This window comes from Monoraphidium neglectum, assembly GCF_000611645.1.
Source record: "Monoraphidium neglectum strain SAG 48.87 unplaced genomic scaffold scaffold00544, whole genome shotgun sequence".
Lineage (NCBI taxonomy): Eukaryota > Viridiplantae > Chlorophyta > Chlorophyceae > Sphaeropleales > Selenastraceae > Monoraphidium > Monoraphidium neglectum.
In genome coordinates this window covers 8,888-24,927 of record NW_014013084.1, presented here as the reverse complement: position 1 = coordinate 24,927, position 16,040 = coordinate 8,888, and the positions used below count along the sequence as shown (strand labels likewise).

Below are 16,040 nucleotides of genomic sequence, written 5' to 3'. Positions count from 1 at the left end.
GCCCCACCCCGCCCCGCCAGGCCTACCCCATGGCGATGGTGATCCGCAGCGAGACGCTCGTTGCGCGCGTGCGCCTCGTGCGCCAGCTGCGCGCGCAGTCGCCGGCGTGGGCCGCCGCCACCCCGCCCCACAAGAACCCTGTGCAGTCGGCCATGCTGCGCATGCACACCAGCGGCCGCCGGCTGCTGCTGCGCATGGAGTTTTTGCTCACCACTGGGCACGACGGGGACGTGTCAGTGACGACCGCGATGCGGATGCCCAAGGCGCTGTGGGAGGAGCGGTTCGGGGCGATGTACGCGGAGTGGGAGGCCGCGCGGCTGGCGCAGCTGGTGTCGCCGGACGCGCCGGAGCTGTGGCGGGAGGCGATGGGGCGCGTCGCGCTGGCGGACGTGCGGCGGGCCGCGGCGGCGGCGGCCGAGGGCGGCGGCGAAGCAGCAGGCGGCGGCGGCGGGGGCGGGGGCGGGGACGGCGTTGACAGCTTAAGTGGTGACATCGAGGAAAGCGGCACCGGCAGTTTTGACCTGGCAAGTGCCAGTACGCCAACACGCAGCGCCCCCGATGTGGCTGATGCGGCGAGCAGCAGCAGCAATGACGGCGGCGGCGCCAGCGGCAGCAGCAACCTGGCGGGCTTGAGTGCCGGAGCGGTGCTTGCCACCCCTACAAGCAGCATCGACTGGTTGTCAGCCAGCAGCACCAAAACCAGCAGCAGAGGCGGCAGCAGCAAAAGCAGCAGTAGCAGCAGCAGGAGCAAGGGCAGCAGCAGCAGCAGCAGCAGGAGCAGCAGCAGCAGCAGTAGCAGGAGCAGGGACAGCAGCAGGGGCAAGGACAGCAGCAGCAGCAGCACCAGCAGGCGAAAAAGCAGCAGCAGCAGCAGCAGCAGCAGCAACAGCAGCAGCAGCAAAAGCAGCAGAAGCAGCAGCAGCAACGACAAGAATGGGAGCCGCAGAGTGCGCAGCGCAGGCATGTGAGCAGCGGCACAGACAGGCAGGGCCTGCTGCAGCTGCAGTCGTGTGTGTCTGCGCGTCCAAGCCCCTGTACTCCGGCTCGCCCCACTTTGTAACAGTGGTGCTGTCCTGCATAACAGGCGCCGGGGCCGGACTTCCGACTGGACGCCTGGTGCGCAACCACCTTCCTTGGCCCGGCTTGGGCGGCTGGCGAGTGCGGCTGTATGTCCTGGGCGTACAGCACGGATGCAGTGGCAGCAGCACCAGGACCCTGGGCAGATGCAAAACAGCTGCATATCTATCATTGTGTGATGCCCTGCATGCAGATGTGATGTTGTTGCAGACCCGATCGACATGTGTCAGAGCATGCCGTGCGCCAGAATCTTGCCAAACGTGACACTTGCAGCAAAGGTGACGGCGGGGAAGTGACCCCTGTTGTTGTCCCATAACCAAAGTATTTTTCTGACAGTTTACTCGACTGTCGTGTTCAGTGTCTCATGGCACATGGCAGAATTGGTCGACGTAGCCGCCGAGTGCCCGTCAGTTTTCTTCGCGCGCTGTGACACTCCGTGCCCATCTGGTCCACGCGGCCTCACCTGGTGGTGCGTTACAGCCTTTTGTCTTGTATACTAGAGAATTTATCGCTTCTGCGGCGCAGGTAGACCCCACGACTACCAGGCGTGGGGTGGGCATTTTTGTACGCGCAGGCTCAGCGGCGCGCTGCTGGAGGACAGCGTGCGACCAATAGCGTGATACATAAAGTAATAAGGATCTTCAGATACACCGCAACATGGTCCTGCAGCTCGCTCCCACGAGCAATGTCACGGCACTGCAGGTGCGGTGTGTGTGCGGGTGTTGGCCGAGTGTGGCGCAGTGTGCTGCACACGCCGTGCAGCTTGCGGCCCTGGAGAGGTGAATTACTGTTAAATATCTGCCTTTGATATGCCTAGGCCTTCGAGAACGGAACACTTGGGCTGTCCTTTGGCGGCGCAGGTGCGCTCGGTGCTGCGTTTCTGCTATTTGGGCATCGAGCGGTGGTGCAGCTGGTGACGCGGATGAAGCGACTCGAGCTGTCAGCAAATTGGCCGCTGTTCAAATATCTGGTTTGATCCTGGCCGGAGAAGGCGGGCGCATGGCTCGCCGAGTCAAGCCACAATGGCCCAAGCGCTCTCCAGCTGATGGCTGTGCACACCCCGCCGCACAACACCCCCCTCCCCCGCCCTTGAGCAGGCTTCTTGATTTGGTACTACATGTGAGCATGCATGAAATCTGTGGGAAGCATCCTCGCATCTGGCTGGATGATGACGTGGCTGCCGGTTTGAGCGGTTGGGACTATGCTGGGCTGCGAAGCTCACCGCCTCAGCAGCATCAACAGGCAGTCTCTGCGGCGGCTGCTGCCTGCCCCGCGCCCGTTCAAGTGCACGGATGAGCACGTGCCTCAGCCACGTCAGGGCAGGCGCATCCGGCCATCAAGTTTTATACATCAGATGCGAGATGTCGCTTCCCCAGGGCCCCGACCCCGCACATGTCCTCCCACCCTGTCGGCCCCCACCCTCTCAGCGGCGTCCTCAAAGTCCTGCAGCAGCTGGGGGTGGTGGACGAAAACACGCGCGTCGCGGGCATCTCCAGCGGCGCCATCACGGCCGGCGCGATGTGCAGCGGCATGGACGAGGCCTTCCTGCACAAAACGGTGCGCCGCTGCACGGCCTGGCGGGAGGCTTGTGGGGGACCAATGACTGTGGCGCCGCGTTTCAGCGCGGCCGCTGGGTTGGCACGGACCGCGAGCCTGTGGTTGTTGGTTTCCAGGGCGTTGACAGGTTTAGCCAGCGCGCTGAATGTGGTCGTCGGCCAGCCCCTTTGCCCCATTCTTCATACCAGACCCTTGCGAACAGTACCTCTGGCAGGCAGCAGCCGCTGACGCCGCCCCGCACAATCCCCACGCCAAAACGTGACAGGTGTCTGACTTCACGGGCGCCTGCCGCCGCGAGGGCTGCGCAGGGCGCATGGACGAGACAGTCCGGCAGCTGCTGGAGGCCGCCCTGCCTCCCGACGCCGCCAAGCGCTGCAGCGGCAAGATCTTTGCGGGCGTCACGGTCCTCGACAACGGGCGCACAAAGAGCGTCATGGCGGGCGCCGTCGACGGCTTCAAGGACCGGAGCGATCTGATTGCCACGCTCGCGGCATCCGCCTACATCCCGATCTGGAGCGGCGCGGCGCTGTTCACCGAGTGGCGCGGCAGGGAGACCGCAGACGGAAGCCTAAGCGCGCAGCAGCCGTGCCCGCCCGGGACGGGGTACTGCCTGCGGGTCGCGAGCCGCTCGCAGGATGTGCCGCGGCCGACGCTGCCCGACACGCTGTCCGCGATCGCGCGCTCGCTCGGGGGCGGCAACCCGGCGGCGGCGGCGGTGGCCAAGCCGCCGCTGCCAGACGCGGCGCCCAAGCCGTCCGCGGCGCGGATGCAGCAGCTGCGCGACTTGGGGGTGGACATCGCGCCGGGGCTCGCGGTGTCGACGCAGTTCTTGGACGCAAGCGCGTGGACAGAGGTGAGGGGGATTCTCAACACAATGACTTGCAAGGGCGAAGCCTTGCGGGCGGGAGCAGCAGTATAACGTGACACGAAAGGCTGTCCTGGCACAACAACAGAGGGAAGGCGGACAGGCCAGCTGCACAATTCCTATGGTGGCCCGTCGTGTGGCGTGCATGGCCCACGGCTGCACGGAGCGCTACAGCCTTTGCCCTAAATCTGTGTGTATGTGCTCTGCCGACCATCTCTCCATCTCCTGCACAATTTCCCCGCCCCTGGCCCGCAATGGTCCCCCTGCCAACCTCAATCACAGCTGGGCCTCATGCCGTGCGACCCAGCCACCTGCGAGTGGCTGCATAAGCTTGGACAAATCGACACAGCGGCATGGCTCGACGCCACCGGCATCGCTGCCGCGGCCGCGCTGAAAAAGCAGGCGCGGCAGCAGGCGTCGGTGCAGCAGCAACAGCAGCAGGTGTTGCAAGCGGTGCCGACGATGGCAGCCGGCGCGGCCGGGGCGCAGGCGGGGCAGCAGGTGGGGCCGCAGGCAGGGCCGCAGGCGGGGCCGCAGGCCGGGGCGCAGGCGGGGCCGCAGGCGGGGCCGCAGGCCGGGCCGCAGGCCGGGCCGCAGGCCGGGCCGCAGGCGGCGCTGGCGGCGCTGTCGGCGCGGACTGGGGGCGGCGGTGTGTTGAGGTTGTTCTTTGGGGGCGGGCCTCAGGCGGCTGCCCCCCGGCTGGCGGTCACTGAGCTGGAGGCAGGGGCGAGACGGGATGAGGGCCGACGGGCGTGGCAGCTGCGTGCGCCGCCGCCCAAGGCGGCTCTCACTGTGAGTCAGGGCAGGTAGCACGTGAAGCAAATCTGGGGCCCGCCTGCAGCCACTGCGCTGCCGGTTGCAGGTGGGCCGCCACAGGCGTGGGTGCCCCCTGGCTTGCCATTGGACCACCATACCTGCGGTTTTTGGCTGCATAGCTGTGCTGTACGGCAGCAGGTCCTTGTCCTCTCGTGAGGCTATTTGACTGTGACTCTGCGTTCAACATGCCGCGGCACACAAAAAAACTTTGCAGTGTGGCATGCTGCGGCCCACTGTTGGAGAGCGCCTCTGTTCGTGACAGCAGCCCTCTCCCACTCAGTTGCATGGAACCCAATTGAAATAAGATGCATCAGCTGTGCTCAGGCTCGCGCTTCTTATTGCAGGTATCACCTGAGACACCCTTTTTGACGAATTGCAACTGTTCTGCAGTGTTGTGAGGAGCTGACACTAGCAGTGTGCTAACTTGAAAGGTCCAGGACCAGTGGTGACGTTCTTTCCATCCACCCTTCTTTTATCCAATTGCATGACTGGCGTTCGCCCTTTTCTCTGCTCTGGTGTCTGTGCGGGCTTCAGAAGGTCCTATTTCGTGTAAAGCATGTGGTAAGGACCAGTTTTGTCCTGATGTCCTACTAATCAACGATGCAAGGGCTAGGACCGTGTCTGTGTGCTTGGGGCCCTGCTGCTGCAGATGCTACGGCACATTGAGGTGGTGAGGGGGCGCAGCTGGTAGAATCAGCTGCTGCTGTGACGCACAACATAACCAGGAGCTGCATGAGGTAGAGTTGACCGGCACACCGGTGCTGCAGCACCTCACCGGCGACGCAGCATGCACTGCCACAGGGCACTACTTGTCACCTCATGACGTCTGCGGCGGCAATCACAACTAATTAACTACATTGACTGCATTTCCCACCACCATCACATATAACAGTTCAACCCTTACTTGGTACGGCGGCCGCTATAGAGGAAATGAAATCAATTGAAAATTATGCCACAGGCAGCCTGGCATGATCTGAACCCGCCAGAGCTGCCTCTCTTGTGCGAGGCGCGAAACGCCAATGCGTATGCATTACGCCGTGAATCATCGATATAGCACGTCTCTCATCTGTTGGACCAGGCTGCTCTCTCAGTCGTGTCTGCTGTGGACTTGGCGCCAAGATCGCATAATTCATTGCGGTCTGACGACCGACCTCTTCCCGTGGATATGGAAACGCAAATCTTAGAGACGCTGTTGGACCGGCACGCGCAGCTGTTGCAGGCTGCACGCTCTGGGGATAGCGTCGCTGTCAGCTCAATCTTCGCTGCAGAGCCCGATGACAGCTGCAGGGCGGCGCTGGCCACTTGTGCCGAGGCTGGCTCCGGCATGCACGCGTTGCACTATGCAGCGTGCAGCGGGCACCTGGCTATCGCGCAGACGCTACTTGACAATGGCGCAGATATCGACGCGCACGACAACGACGGCGCCACGCCGCTGTCTTTGGCCGCATGGGGCGCACAGCTGCCCGCGGTGAGGCTCCTTGCGGCGCGTGGCGCCAAGCTGGACGCGCCCATAGATGACTGGGGAACCCGTGCAATCCATGCGGCGGCTGGGGGCGGCAGCTTGGAGGCGCTGCTGCTGCTCCTGGACTTGGGCGCAGACATTGAAACACGGGACTCGAACGGCTGGACCCCCTTACATCACGCAGCGTGGGGCGAAGTAGGAGGGCGCATGAGAGCAATCCGCGCCCTGGTCGAGCGCGGAGCCAACATGCGCGGTTTGACAAACGACAACAGCACGCCGCTTCTCCTTGCAATGCGTTTTCAGCGCTACGAACACGTCCAAGCACTGCTGGAGAACGGTGCACCCCCCAACGAACCCTTGACACTTGAGTACAGCGACGGCGGCAGGGCAAGCCTGCCGCCGCTGCACTATGCGGTGTCGCGTTCTGAGGGCAAGATTGTCGCGGCGCTGCTCAGCCACGGGGCAGATGCCGGCGCTACAGACGCGCGGGGCCGGCACGCTCACTACTACCTGGCATTTTCCCCCAAAACAGACGACGCGCTGTCCCCAATCCTAGAGTTGCTACTGCAACACGGTGCTAAGGCCGCCGTCGCCACTGATGGCGGGTCCACCTTCATGCGTGCATACGGGAACTCATCGCCGCGCTGCGCCATCCTGCTGGCAAGGGCTGGGGCTGCGCTGGGCGGCGGCCCGCGGGAAGCGCTTGTTGGCGGGCTCGCGCAGCTGCTGCGAGAGAGCGAGGAGCGGGAGCGAGAGCTGGGCGCCATGAGTGCCGGGCTGCAGAGCCTGGTGGTGGGCGCAGCTGCGGAGATGAGGCGGCTGCAACGGGCGCGCGCAGACGGCGGCGAGGCGGACAGCGCTGATCGCGGGGATGACGTGCGGCCGGGCAAGTCGTGAGGGCCGACGGAGCAGGTGCTGTGTGTTGCGCTGCAGGATCTTGAGGCTTACATGTTACAACACAGTGTGCTGATGAAGTGCGGTAGCCCCCTGTCACGCACCTTGGACGGCACCAACAGTCAACGCCACCAGTCTCGTAAAGTTTCCCCGTGAGGGTGCACAAGCTGACATTGTGCGCAACCATCAACGGATGTGCGCAGTCTACATGCCATGATCACGCCATATCAACCCATATTGTGCCTTGCATGCAGCGCGGATGTTATATCCGTGATGATCAGCGGTCACATACAGAGACACTCGAGACGTGGCGCCCCCGTCTGGGTGCAGCGACCAGCAAGGCACTGCGCGTCAGGCGGCAAACGCGTACCGGCTGCGTTGAATGCCAAGCCCAGCACACAATCATGCTTAGATACATCACCTAGTATATTGACCAATGGCAGCATCGCCAAGCACCGATGGCCCAAACCCTGAATTGATCTGCACTGTGCTGATATCCTACCAAGAACAGCCAGCTCCTACCTACATACGTATGTAGGTAGGACTGTATACTGTCCCTTCTGTAAGGTCCACCAAAACGCCAAGCCGTACGCAGCAAAATAACCCGTTAGTTTTGGGCATGTTGCCTCTGTCCACTATTGGACCAGGCCGCTCTCTCAGTCGTGTCTGCTGTACATTTGGCGCCAAGATTGCAATGTGCGCGGTCTGATGACCGATCTCTCGCAGCGAATATGGAAACGCACATCCAAGAGGAGCTGTCGGGCCAGCAGGCACAGCTGTTGCAGCAGGCTGCACGCTGCGCCACCCTCAGCTCGCTCCTGGCAGCAGAGCCGGACAACAGCTGCAGGCGCTGCACTATGCAGCGCGCAACGGAGGCACTCCTCTCACACTCAGCCGAAATCCAAGCGAGCGGCTGTGGGCGCCGCAGCTGCAGCCATGAGACCGCCCACCTGCACTTGCACTGCGAGTGGACCGTCACAGTGCTCAGCTACCTGCCGGACATGCCCTAGAGCTCCAGCTGACGTCCCGATAGCAGGTGCTGCGGTGAGCCTGGGAAGGCAGGGAGGCGCTGGCCCCGGTGCAGGCCCGGCTGGCGCGGCTGGCCCGGCTGCAACGCGGCGCGGGGCGGGCGGCCGAGGCGGCGCGGCTGCGGCAGCAGGCGGGCGGGTGGCGGGACGTGTTGGAGGGCCTGGCGTGCAAGGAGGCGGCGCGGCGGCTCAAGATGATCGACTATCCGGTCGCCGAGGAGACGCGCTGCCGCTCTTGCGAGCTGCTGGCCATCATGGATGCGCTCAACTTGAGCTCGAAGCACGAGGCAGGGACTGCCCCATCTTCGCCAGGTGGCGCAACCTGCGTTGCCACGTGCAGGTGCCCTGACTGCGCGCTCGCCGCCGCCTGTTGCTACGGGGCGTGGGATGCGCCTGACCCATCTGAGCGTGGCACTGCCTCAGTTGCAGCGGTGCCGGCGGACACCCTTGATGCCGCGCGCCTTTGCACACAGCAGGCAGGCGCGCTTCGAGCAGCAAGGCCGCCTGGCGCGCTGGCCGCACACAGGGCGTGCCTGGCAGCGCAAGCCCAGCGCAATTGGCGCCGAGGTGTGTGAAAGGGGCAGAGGCAAAGAAGGCAGCCCATCAGTGGTCCAGTCGCAGCAGGAGCAGCACGAAAAGCGGCGGCGGTGGAGGCACATGCAGGCCGCCAAGAAGCAGTTGCATCCCGCTAAAGCACCAGCGTTGCAGAATTGTCGCTACACGTTGCGAAAGCTAGCTGCGAAAAGCTTTGCCCGTGTGTTTCCCTGTGCTATTGAGTTTGCTACGGTAGTGTTTCACGCTCATCCGCATCGGTTGTTGCGCTGATAAAAGCAAAACTGGTATATATACACACGCACGCACCTCACATACGCAAAGCTGCCCAGCTCGTGTGGGCATGCAGCGCCATTGGTGATCGCGACCCAAGCCTACCCACACGACGTTGCACGGAGCATAAACAAAGCACACAGAACTGAGTGCGCAAGCCAGTGAAGCCATCTGGTTCGCAAACAGGTGCGACATGCAACCTTACTGTATGTTACATAAGCGCGAACTTTGTATACACACTTCCTGGTCCAATCAGATGATTCTAGTTCTGTGCAATGGACATAGGATGGCGTTCCGGCGCTTTGCTACCGAGGTTGCTTCTGGCGCGGCGCGCCGGGCTCCGACACTGGAGGAGGTGGCCTGGCTGATAGACAATGCCTATGATTCTTGGAGGGGAGCGCTTGCCGTCGCTACTGTAGCAGCAGTAGTTGGCGTCGCTTATGATAATCACTTACAGCTTGGTGTTCTCAAGGTGCGTTGACCTGGGCGCGATTGGGGGGATGCACTATGCAGCGAACGGGACCAGTGATGCCTGCAACCAGACTAACGAAAGTAACCGGCGTGCAGCATACTACAGTGCGTCAAACGCGACTAAGGGAACCACCCAGCCCCAACCTCAGCACCTGGAGCTTGAAGGGTGCTGCAACTCAGCCCAGCCCACTCAGGATCCCCCATCCCAACCCGTGATGCAGGACTCTTTGGCGACAAAGGTGGAAATTTCTGCTATGAAGATGGGTACGAAGGTGGACACTTTGGCTACAAAGGTGGACATCTCGGATATGAAGATGGCTACGCAGGTGGACGTTTCTGCTATGAAGGTGGCTACGAAGGTGGACACTTTGGCGTGGAAGGTTGAGCGTGTGGACAGCAGGCTGGACGCTGTGCAGATGAACCTCCGCAAGGACCTGGAGATCCTGAAGGGTGTTGTGCAGGAAATTAAGCACATCCTCAAGAAGCTCGATGCCAAAGGCAACTGAAACGATGGTAGCATGCGGCCGCCTGTGCTGGCTTCAGTGGCATGGGGCGTTGCACAGTCTGTGCATGGACAGGCGATCCGAGAGGCCGTGCGGCGCCGTTTGATGTAGCGACGGGGCGTGGGGTGTGCTGGCCGCGCCTGCCGGGGCCAACCAGGCTCGGGTGCGTGGGTGCTGGCGTGCAAGTGTAGCGCTTGTCTGCGCTCCGCGTCTGGCCTCGTTGAGCGTGCGCTTGTGCCCCACGCGGCAATCAGCTTTCCTTTGGGGCACTGCTTTCTGCTGTCACTGCCGCCACGCGGCTGACCCATTTGAGCGTCACTGGCGCCGGCCGATCCCCTTGATGTCCGGGCAGGCGTGCGCAGCTGCGAGGCGGTGCCGCTGCAGGGCTTGAACGTCTCCGGGGTGTCGCTCGGCGGCCCGACGGCACGCATGCTGCTCTTTCCCCCCTCGCTCAAGGCTCTGCAAGCGCGATAATTCAAGGATGCTTCACATATGTTGCTTGCCTTCCTCGGCTCCGGGGCAGTGGCATCAAGGCTTGCCCCCTTGCGGATGCATTGGCTGATTGTAAAAAGGATGTGGAGCGTGCGGGTGTCAAGGTCATTATCGATGACCGCTAGATGCTCTGCCGGTGCACGACAGAAATTGCAACAGTTGCACATGCCGTTGGGCGACACCGTCAAGCGCAGCTGACGTCAGCAGCAGGGGGGGGGGAGGAGCGAGAGCGGGGGCTGGGCGCCATGACTGCTGGGCTGCAGAGCCTGGTGGTGGGTGCAGCTGCGGAGATGCGGCTGCCGCAGCGGGGGCGCGAGGGTGGCGGGGGAGTGGGCGACACAGGTCCGTCGCCGTCGCAGGGATGACGCACTGCCGGGCAAGTTGTGAGGGGTGATTAAGCAGGTGCTGCATGTCGCACTGCAGGATCGTGCAGCTTGCGTGTTACATCATAGTGGGCTGTTAAAATACGGCAGCGTACTTGCATCTCGGGCGCTGATGCCAATCCACGCCACCGGTCTTGCTACCCTCCCTGCGGGGTGGACAAGCGAGATACTGGGGAAACACCATTTCATGTGCGCAATTCACATGTCATGGTCATGCCATATCAAACCAAATGTGATTTATAACTCAAGTATTAGCAGCCACCACCGGTACACCTAAGACGCGTCGCAGACCATGGCGCCCCCTCCTGGATGCAGCAAGGCACCGCTCGTCAGGCGGCAAACAGGAGCATGGAATGCGACGCCCAGGGCAAAGCGTTGCCTAGATATACAACCTATCATTCACGTGAAGACGCCTTCCGATCCTGCTCTTGATACGTACAGTACCATACCGCTTGGATCATCCCTTAGCGACAGAACGGGCCTTGTCCCGGGCATAGACAACCATGTTTGAGGTAAAAGCGCCTTCATCAGATGGGTGCACGCGGTTCTATAGGCCTGGCGCGGCCTGGGGCATGTGCTAACGACGCATCCCGGTGCACGCTGTACAGGACAAGGCGAGAGGCGAAGGGGAGGTCAGGGAGCTGTCAGACATGCATTCTCAGGTGAGCGCCGTGCTACTGCTGCTGCTCGCCAAAAGCACCCGTCGGTGCGCGAGCAGGTGCATGAGCGTGCGGTGCCACGCGCCTGCGCGCGGCCGCAAAGAGACCTGCTGCCCTGCCACGCGGCGCCGTGCAGGCGACTCGTGAGGTGGAGGGATTGGTGTTCCAGATGGCTAGCGGCTTGTCTGCGCTGAAGAAGATGGTGGACGTGCTGGGCACGCCGCGCGACACAGTGGAGCACCGCCACCGCATCGGCGAGGCCAACCTCAGGCTGCAGGTGCGGGCGGCCTGGGTCTGGTGGCCAGGTCTGTTGGCCAGGGCCCAGGAACTCCCGGTATGGGTGGCTGAGGAAGGCGCTGCCGGCCGTCTTGACAGCGGGCGGTGCTGCGGGCGAGTGCGATGGCGGCGGCGGGCTGAGACGATTGTCACACGCACACCACGCGCGTGCGCGCACGCGCGTGCGCTTGCAGGATACTGCCAAGCGCATCAAGGAGCAGCTGACGTCCCTTGGCCAGGACAAGGCCGCCATGTCAGCCGTGGCGCAGCAGAAAGTGCGGCGGCTGATGCAGGACTTTGGTGCGATGCTGCAAGACTACAAATCGACGCAGAAGGTCGCCGCCGAGCGCGAGGCGACCAGCCTGCCGCGCGCGGCCGTGGCGGCGGCGGCAGCGGCTGCGTCTGCGGCGGCGGCCGCGTCTGCAGCGGCGGCGGGCGGCGGCGGGCGGGAGCAGGAGCTCGAGCGGCAGGGGCTGCTGCAGCAGCAGCGCATGGCGGAGGCGGCGCAGCTGGAGGGGGCCATGGCGTACAACGAGGCGCTCATTGAGGAGCGCGACCACGGCATCCAGGGTGAGGCGCGCTGCAGCAGCGAGCTCGCCCGCCACGACGCGGCGCCGCCGGCTGGTCTGCGATCCCAGGCTTTGCGGTGTACTGCAGAGCTTTGCAGCTCAGTGGCCTTTCCTGGGCGTGCTGCATCTGGCCCCTCGCGAGGGCGCTGCCGCGGCTGTCCCTCAAGACGCGCCGCGCCGCCTTCACCCCCCTCGAAGATGCAGCGGCGGGCCGCCCGCCCATGGCCCCCATACCCTAATCCTGTGCCTGCTCCCCACGCCCCGCCCTCAGAGATCCAGCGGCAGATCGGCGAGGTGAACGAGATGTTTCAAGACCTGGCGGTGCTGATCAACGACCAGGGGCAGCAGATCATCACGGTGGACCAGCAGATCGCGACCACCGCGGAGCGCACCTACGAGGGCACGCGGCAGCTGGTGCGGGCGGAGCGCAGCCAGCGGGCGGCGCGCAACAAGTGCCTGGTGCTGTGGCTGGTCAGCGGCGTCATTGTGGCGCTCATACTCATCGTCCTGTTCGGGTGACGCGGGGCCCGCGCGCGCCCTGCATGCTTCACCGGTGTACTGGAAGGACTTTGTTGTGCCCATGCATGTCGCACTTTCGATTCTGCAGCCAGGCGGTCGAGGGATATCAGATTTCAACAGGGCCTTTGCAGCCCACCTCTAGTCGCATGTGCTTTTCACTTGATCCCAGTCCAACGTCGTCGTTCTGTTCACGCAGCGTGCCAGCACTGAGGGAGGAGCGCGTGCACCCCCAGGCCGGCGGCCTGGCATGGTCCAGCCGCGCCGCTGTACTGCAGCCCCGCCTGGGCGTTGCGGCGCCCATGGCGGTGCATGTTGCATGACATTCCTTGCTTCTTGCATGCAAGTACCATGCTCTGCCTTGCATTTTTCCTGGCCAGCACCCTGCAACAGCTCATGGGCTCGAAGCCTGACCCCAGGACATTTGCGCGAGAGAGTCTTAGGGGGCGGCAGGCGTCGCGGGCCGGGCGGGCTTGCGGTGCCGGGCAGCAGCCATGTGCGCAGCTGCAGAGCTGCGTTGCCGCGAGACTGGCGGCCTCGCGGGATGCCGGTTGCTGCCAGGGCAACCAGGCTCGCCGCGGCAAATCGTCACAGGGGGCTTGCAGCAAGCGGCCACCCCTTGTCATGCGAGGCAGTGCTGTCAAAGGCAAGGTGCTGCCAACCCTTACGAGGTGGTGCAGTGTAGCGCGGGCTCAGGCGCTGGCCACACCAACCCCCGATGACTGCACATTAGCCGCCCAGCCAGTTTCACTGGTCTGAAGCCACACCGCCAGAAACATCGAAGAGCTGCCAGCTTATGACACATGCAGCGGGCCGTTGCGTCAGCCACCTGTGTCCCGTGAAACCCCGTGTTGAGTGCGGCATCTGTGTTTTCCAAGCGCACAGGCCCTGCGGGCGTCCCAGCACGCCCAGCAAGCAACTGTTTGCCGCAACCGCCGTGCCTGGCTTGCTTTTGATTTGAGCACGCGGCGCAGCACTGCCAAGCGCTGCGTGCAGGGGCGTCCGGATCCGCCCAGCACAGGCAGTGTCCAGCGCCGGGCGCTTCCAAAGTAAGGGCAACGCTCAAGGACGCAAAGACGGGCCACGTTACAGTGACTAATTCCTCCAACTGACCTGCACCTGGCGCAAAACCGCTGAAGCAGGGCCTTGCGCTCGGGGCACCACGGACGAGGTGGCAGAAGCAGGCGCGCTCCTCACAGATCGCGCGCGTCGCACGCTCATGCGCGCGCGAACGCACGGCTGCCGCCGCTGCTGCCACTCTGCGGGCCCCTGGCCTGCGCTGGCGCGACCCCGGGTCATTGCTATGTATGCACCAACCCGGCAATTCTTGCAGCCTTGACTGACTGATGGGTGTCTCACGGCCGCTCAAGCAGCAAAGCATTGCAGCGCCCCCCGCCCTCACGCCTTCTTCTTCCCGCCCCTCAGCGCCGCCACCGGCCCCTCCCCGTGCGCCCCCAGCGCCGCCGCGCAGTAGCCCAGCGCCGCGGCCGTCGCGGCCGCGCCGGCCGCCGTGCGCCAGGCGGCGCGCTCGGGCGCGGCGCGCCAGATGCAGGCGGGCTGGCGGGAGGCGGGGATGGCGCTGTCATCGTCTTGCGGGACCTCGTCATCGAAGACGGGCGGGAAGTAATCCTGAGGAGGGGATGACGCGGGGCGGGGCGGGGGTGGTGAGTGAGTGTAAGGGCGTGTGTATGGTTTCTGTGTGTCTGTGAGTGTGTGTGTGCGTGTGTGTGTGTTTGTGTGTGTGTGTGTGTGCAGGCGGCGAGGTTGCGCTGAGGCGATGGAGATCCGGGCGGCAGACGGAGGGGGTGACGGACAGGTGTGCTGCCCAGCAGGACAGGGGTTAAGGGGCCGCGCCGCGGGCGCCGTTCAGCGCGGCGGGGCCCGGGCTGCAGTGTCTGCGACGCCTGGGCCGCGGCTGGGGCCGGGGCGGCGTCAAAGGCGCGAGGAGGGGGTTGGGGGACGAAGGGCGCTGAGGGGCGCCCCTGGCAGGGCGCCGCGCACTCACCGGGTCCTCCAGCAGCCGCAGCCGCTCGTCCGGCCGCCGCCCCGATTGGTGCTGCCGCTGCTTGCCCGCGCTGCGCGGCGCGCGCCGCTCCTCAGCCGCCGCCTCCGCTGCCTCCTCCTCCTCCTCATCCCCGCCCCCCGCGGCCCCGTCTGCGCCGCCGTCGCGGTCTGCTTGCGAGACGCGCCGCACGCCGCGGCCCTTGGCGCCGGCTGGCCGGCTGCGGCGGCCGCCGCCGCCGCGCTTCTCGCTCGGGCCCGCGCCGTCCTCGTCAGCGTCCGCCATTTCCGCGTCCCCCTTACCCTCCTCCTCCGCCCCCCCGTCTGCCTCTGCCCCCGACCCCCGCGCGCGCTTGACGCGCCCGCTGCCGCCCCGGCCGCCGCGGCGCCGCTTGCCGCCCTTCTTGCCGCCGCCGCCGCCCTTCGGCGCCTCGTGCCCCTCCTCCTCCTCCTGCTCCTCCGCCCTCTCCTCCTGCTCCCCTCCCTCCTCCTCCCCGTCTGCCTCAGCACCCTCCTCCTCCCCCTCCTCCTCATCCTCCTGACCGTACAGCTCCCCCTCCCCAGTCGCCGCCACCAGATATTCCTCCAACTCCAAAAGCCGCAGCCTCAGCTGCACAAACACGCGCCCCCGGTCGCCCACCATGCCCGGCGGCGCCGCCGTCAGCGCCGCCGCCGCGGCCGACGCCGCGTCGCCGCCTGCAGCAGCTGCAGCGGCGGCCTGCTCCTCTGCGGCGGAGAGCCACGAAGAGTCGATCTCGCCCGACGAGACGATCGCCTCGAGCTTCCGCCGCCACGCCACCCACCCGCCCGCCGGCCCCGGGGCGCGCGCGGCCGACGCGGATGACGCGAGCGCCGCCATGCAGTCCGCCGCCGTCAGCAGGGCCCCGCCGTCCCACGCGGCCGCGCCGCCGAAGAGCCCGCCGAAGTCGCCCCCAGACAGCCCGTCGCGCGGCGGCGGGGCGTCGCGGCGCCGCTTCTCCTCAGCCGTGGCCGCGGCGCGGTCCGCCTTGAAGTCCGAGGTTAGCGCGGCCTGCGCCTTGATCTGCTCCTCGGCCGCGCGGCGCGCGTGGCGCGAGGGCAGCTCGCGCTCGGGCGCGCGGGCGCCTTTCTCGGGGCGCGGCGGCTTGGGGGCGCCGGCGGGCGCGGCGGGCGACTCGCGCGCGCGGCGGAGGGCCGCGGAGATCTCGGGGACGGCCTGGGGCGGAAGTTTGGGGGACGGCAGCCGCGGCGGGGTGGGCGGAAGACGAGCGCGCGGGGCTTGGCTGCCCCGAAGGCCCACCAAGCGGGCGCCTTGAGGGGTCCCCGCTCGTGCCCACGGCCTGGCGCCGCCGGGGCTGCGGGGCCCACTGGGGCCCGCGGCCTTGCTTTGAGACGCATCCTGCCAGCCACCCCACAAGCTGCACTCAAGGCCCGCCCCGCCCAAGCCCTGTCCCCTCTTTTCCATGCCGAGCCCCCCCTCTGCCGCGCACCTTCTCAAGCGTCGCCCGCAGCTCCTTCTCTCGCGCGCCGCGCACGTCCAGCGCCGCCGGCAGCCGCTCCGCAATGTCGGGCGTGTCCACCGCCAGCCACGCCTCCTCCGCCCCCGCCCCCGCCGCCAGTGCCCCTTCAATGCCCCCGCCGCCGCCAGCCCCGCCGCCGCCGGACTC

General features: G+C 65.4%; 4 protein-coding genes across 4 annotated transcripts in view; 3 read left to right on the top strand and 1 right to left on the bottom strand.

Moving 5' to 3' along the window:
- Window positions 1-29: 29 nt before the first annotated feature.
- On the top strand, window positions 30-4,309 carry MNEG_4062 (hypothetical protein; the record flags this gene model as incomplete). Its single annotated transcript, XM_014047465.1, has 7 exons — window positions 30-964; window positions 1,652-1,679; window positions 1,895-1,937; window positions 2,175-2,196; window positions 2,505-2,634; window positions 2,900-3,487; window positions 3,782-4,309. 7 exons carry the CDS (start codon window positions 30-32, stop codon window positions 4,307-4,309), a joined length of 2,274 nt encoding a protein of 757 aa, XP_013902919.1.
- A 4,901-nt stretch (window positions 4,310-9,210) lies between these two features.
- Window positions 9,211-9,501, top strand: MNEG_4061 (hypothetical protein; the record flags this gene model as incomplete). Its single annotated transcript, XM_014047464.1, has 1 exon — window positions 9,211-9,501. One exon carries the CDS (start codon window positions 9,211-9,213, stop codon window positions 9,499-9,501), a length of 291 nt encoding a protein of 96 aa, XP_013902918.1.
- Window positions 9,502-11,023: 1,522 nt separating this feature from the next.
- MNEG_4060 (Syntaxin-23) lies at window positions 11,024-12,396 on the top strand (the record flags this gene model as incomplete). Its single annotated transcript, XM_014047463.1, has 4 exons — window positions 11,024-11,035; window positions 11,169-11,309; window positions 11,503-11,878; window positions 12,149-12,396. 4 exons carry the CDS (start codon window positions 11,024-11,026, stop codon window positions 12,394-12,396), a joined length of 777 nt encoding a protein of 258 aa, XP_013902917.1.
- Window positions 12,397-13,791: 1,395 nt separating this feature from the next.
- The window catches only part of MNEG_4059 (hypothetical protein), a gene marked incomplete at both ends in the record, with an annotated part of 7,162 nt that continues 4,913 nt past the window's right edge, over window positions 13,792-16,040 (bottom strand). Inside the window, 3 exons of the mRNA XM_014047462.1 lie at window positions 13,792-14,022; window positions 14,399-15,589; window positions 15,864-16,037. Of these exons, the coding sequence (XP_013902916.1) occupies window positions 13,792-14,022; window positions 14,399-15,589; window positions 15,864-16,037 (1,596 nt within the window). The remainder of the gene's footprint in view (window positions 14,023-14,398; window positions 15,590-15,863; window positions 16,038-16,040) is intronic.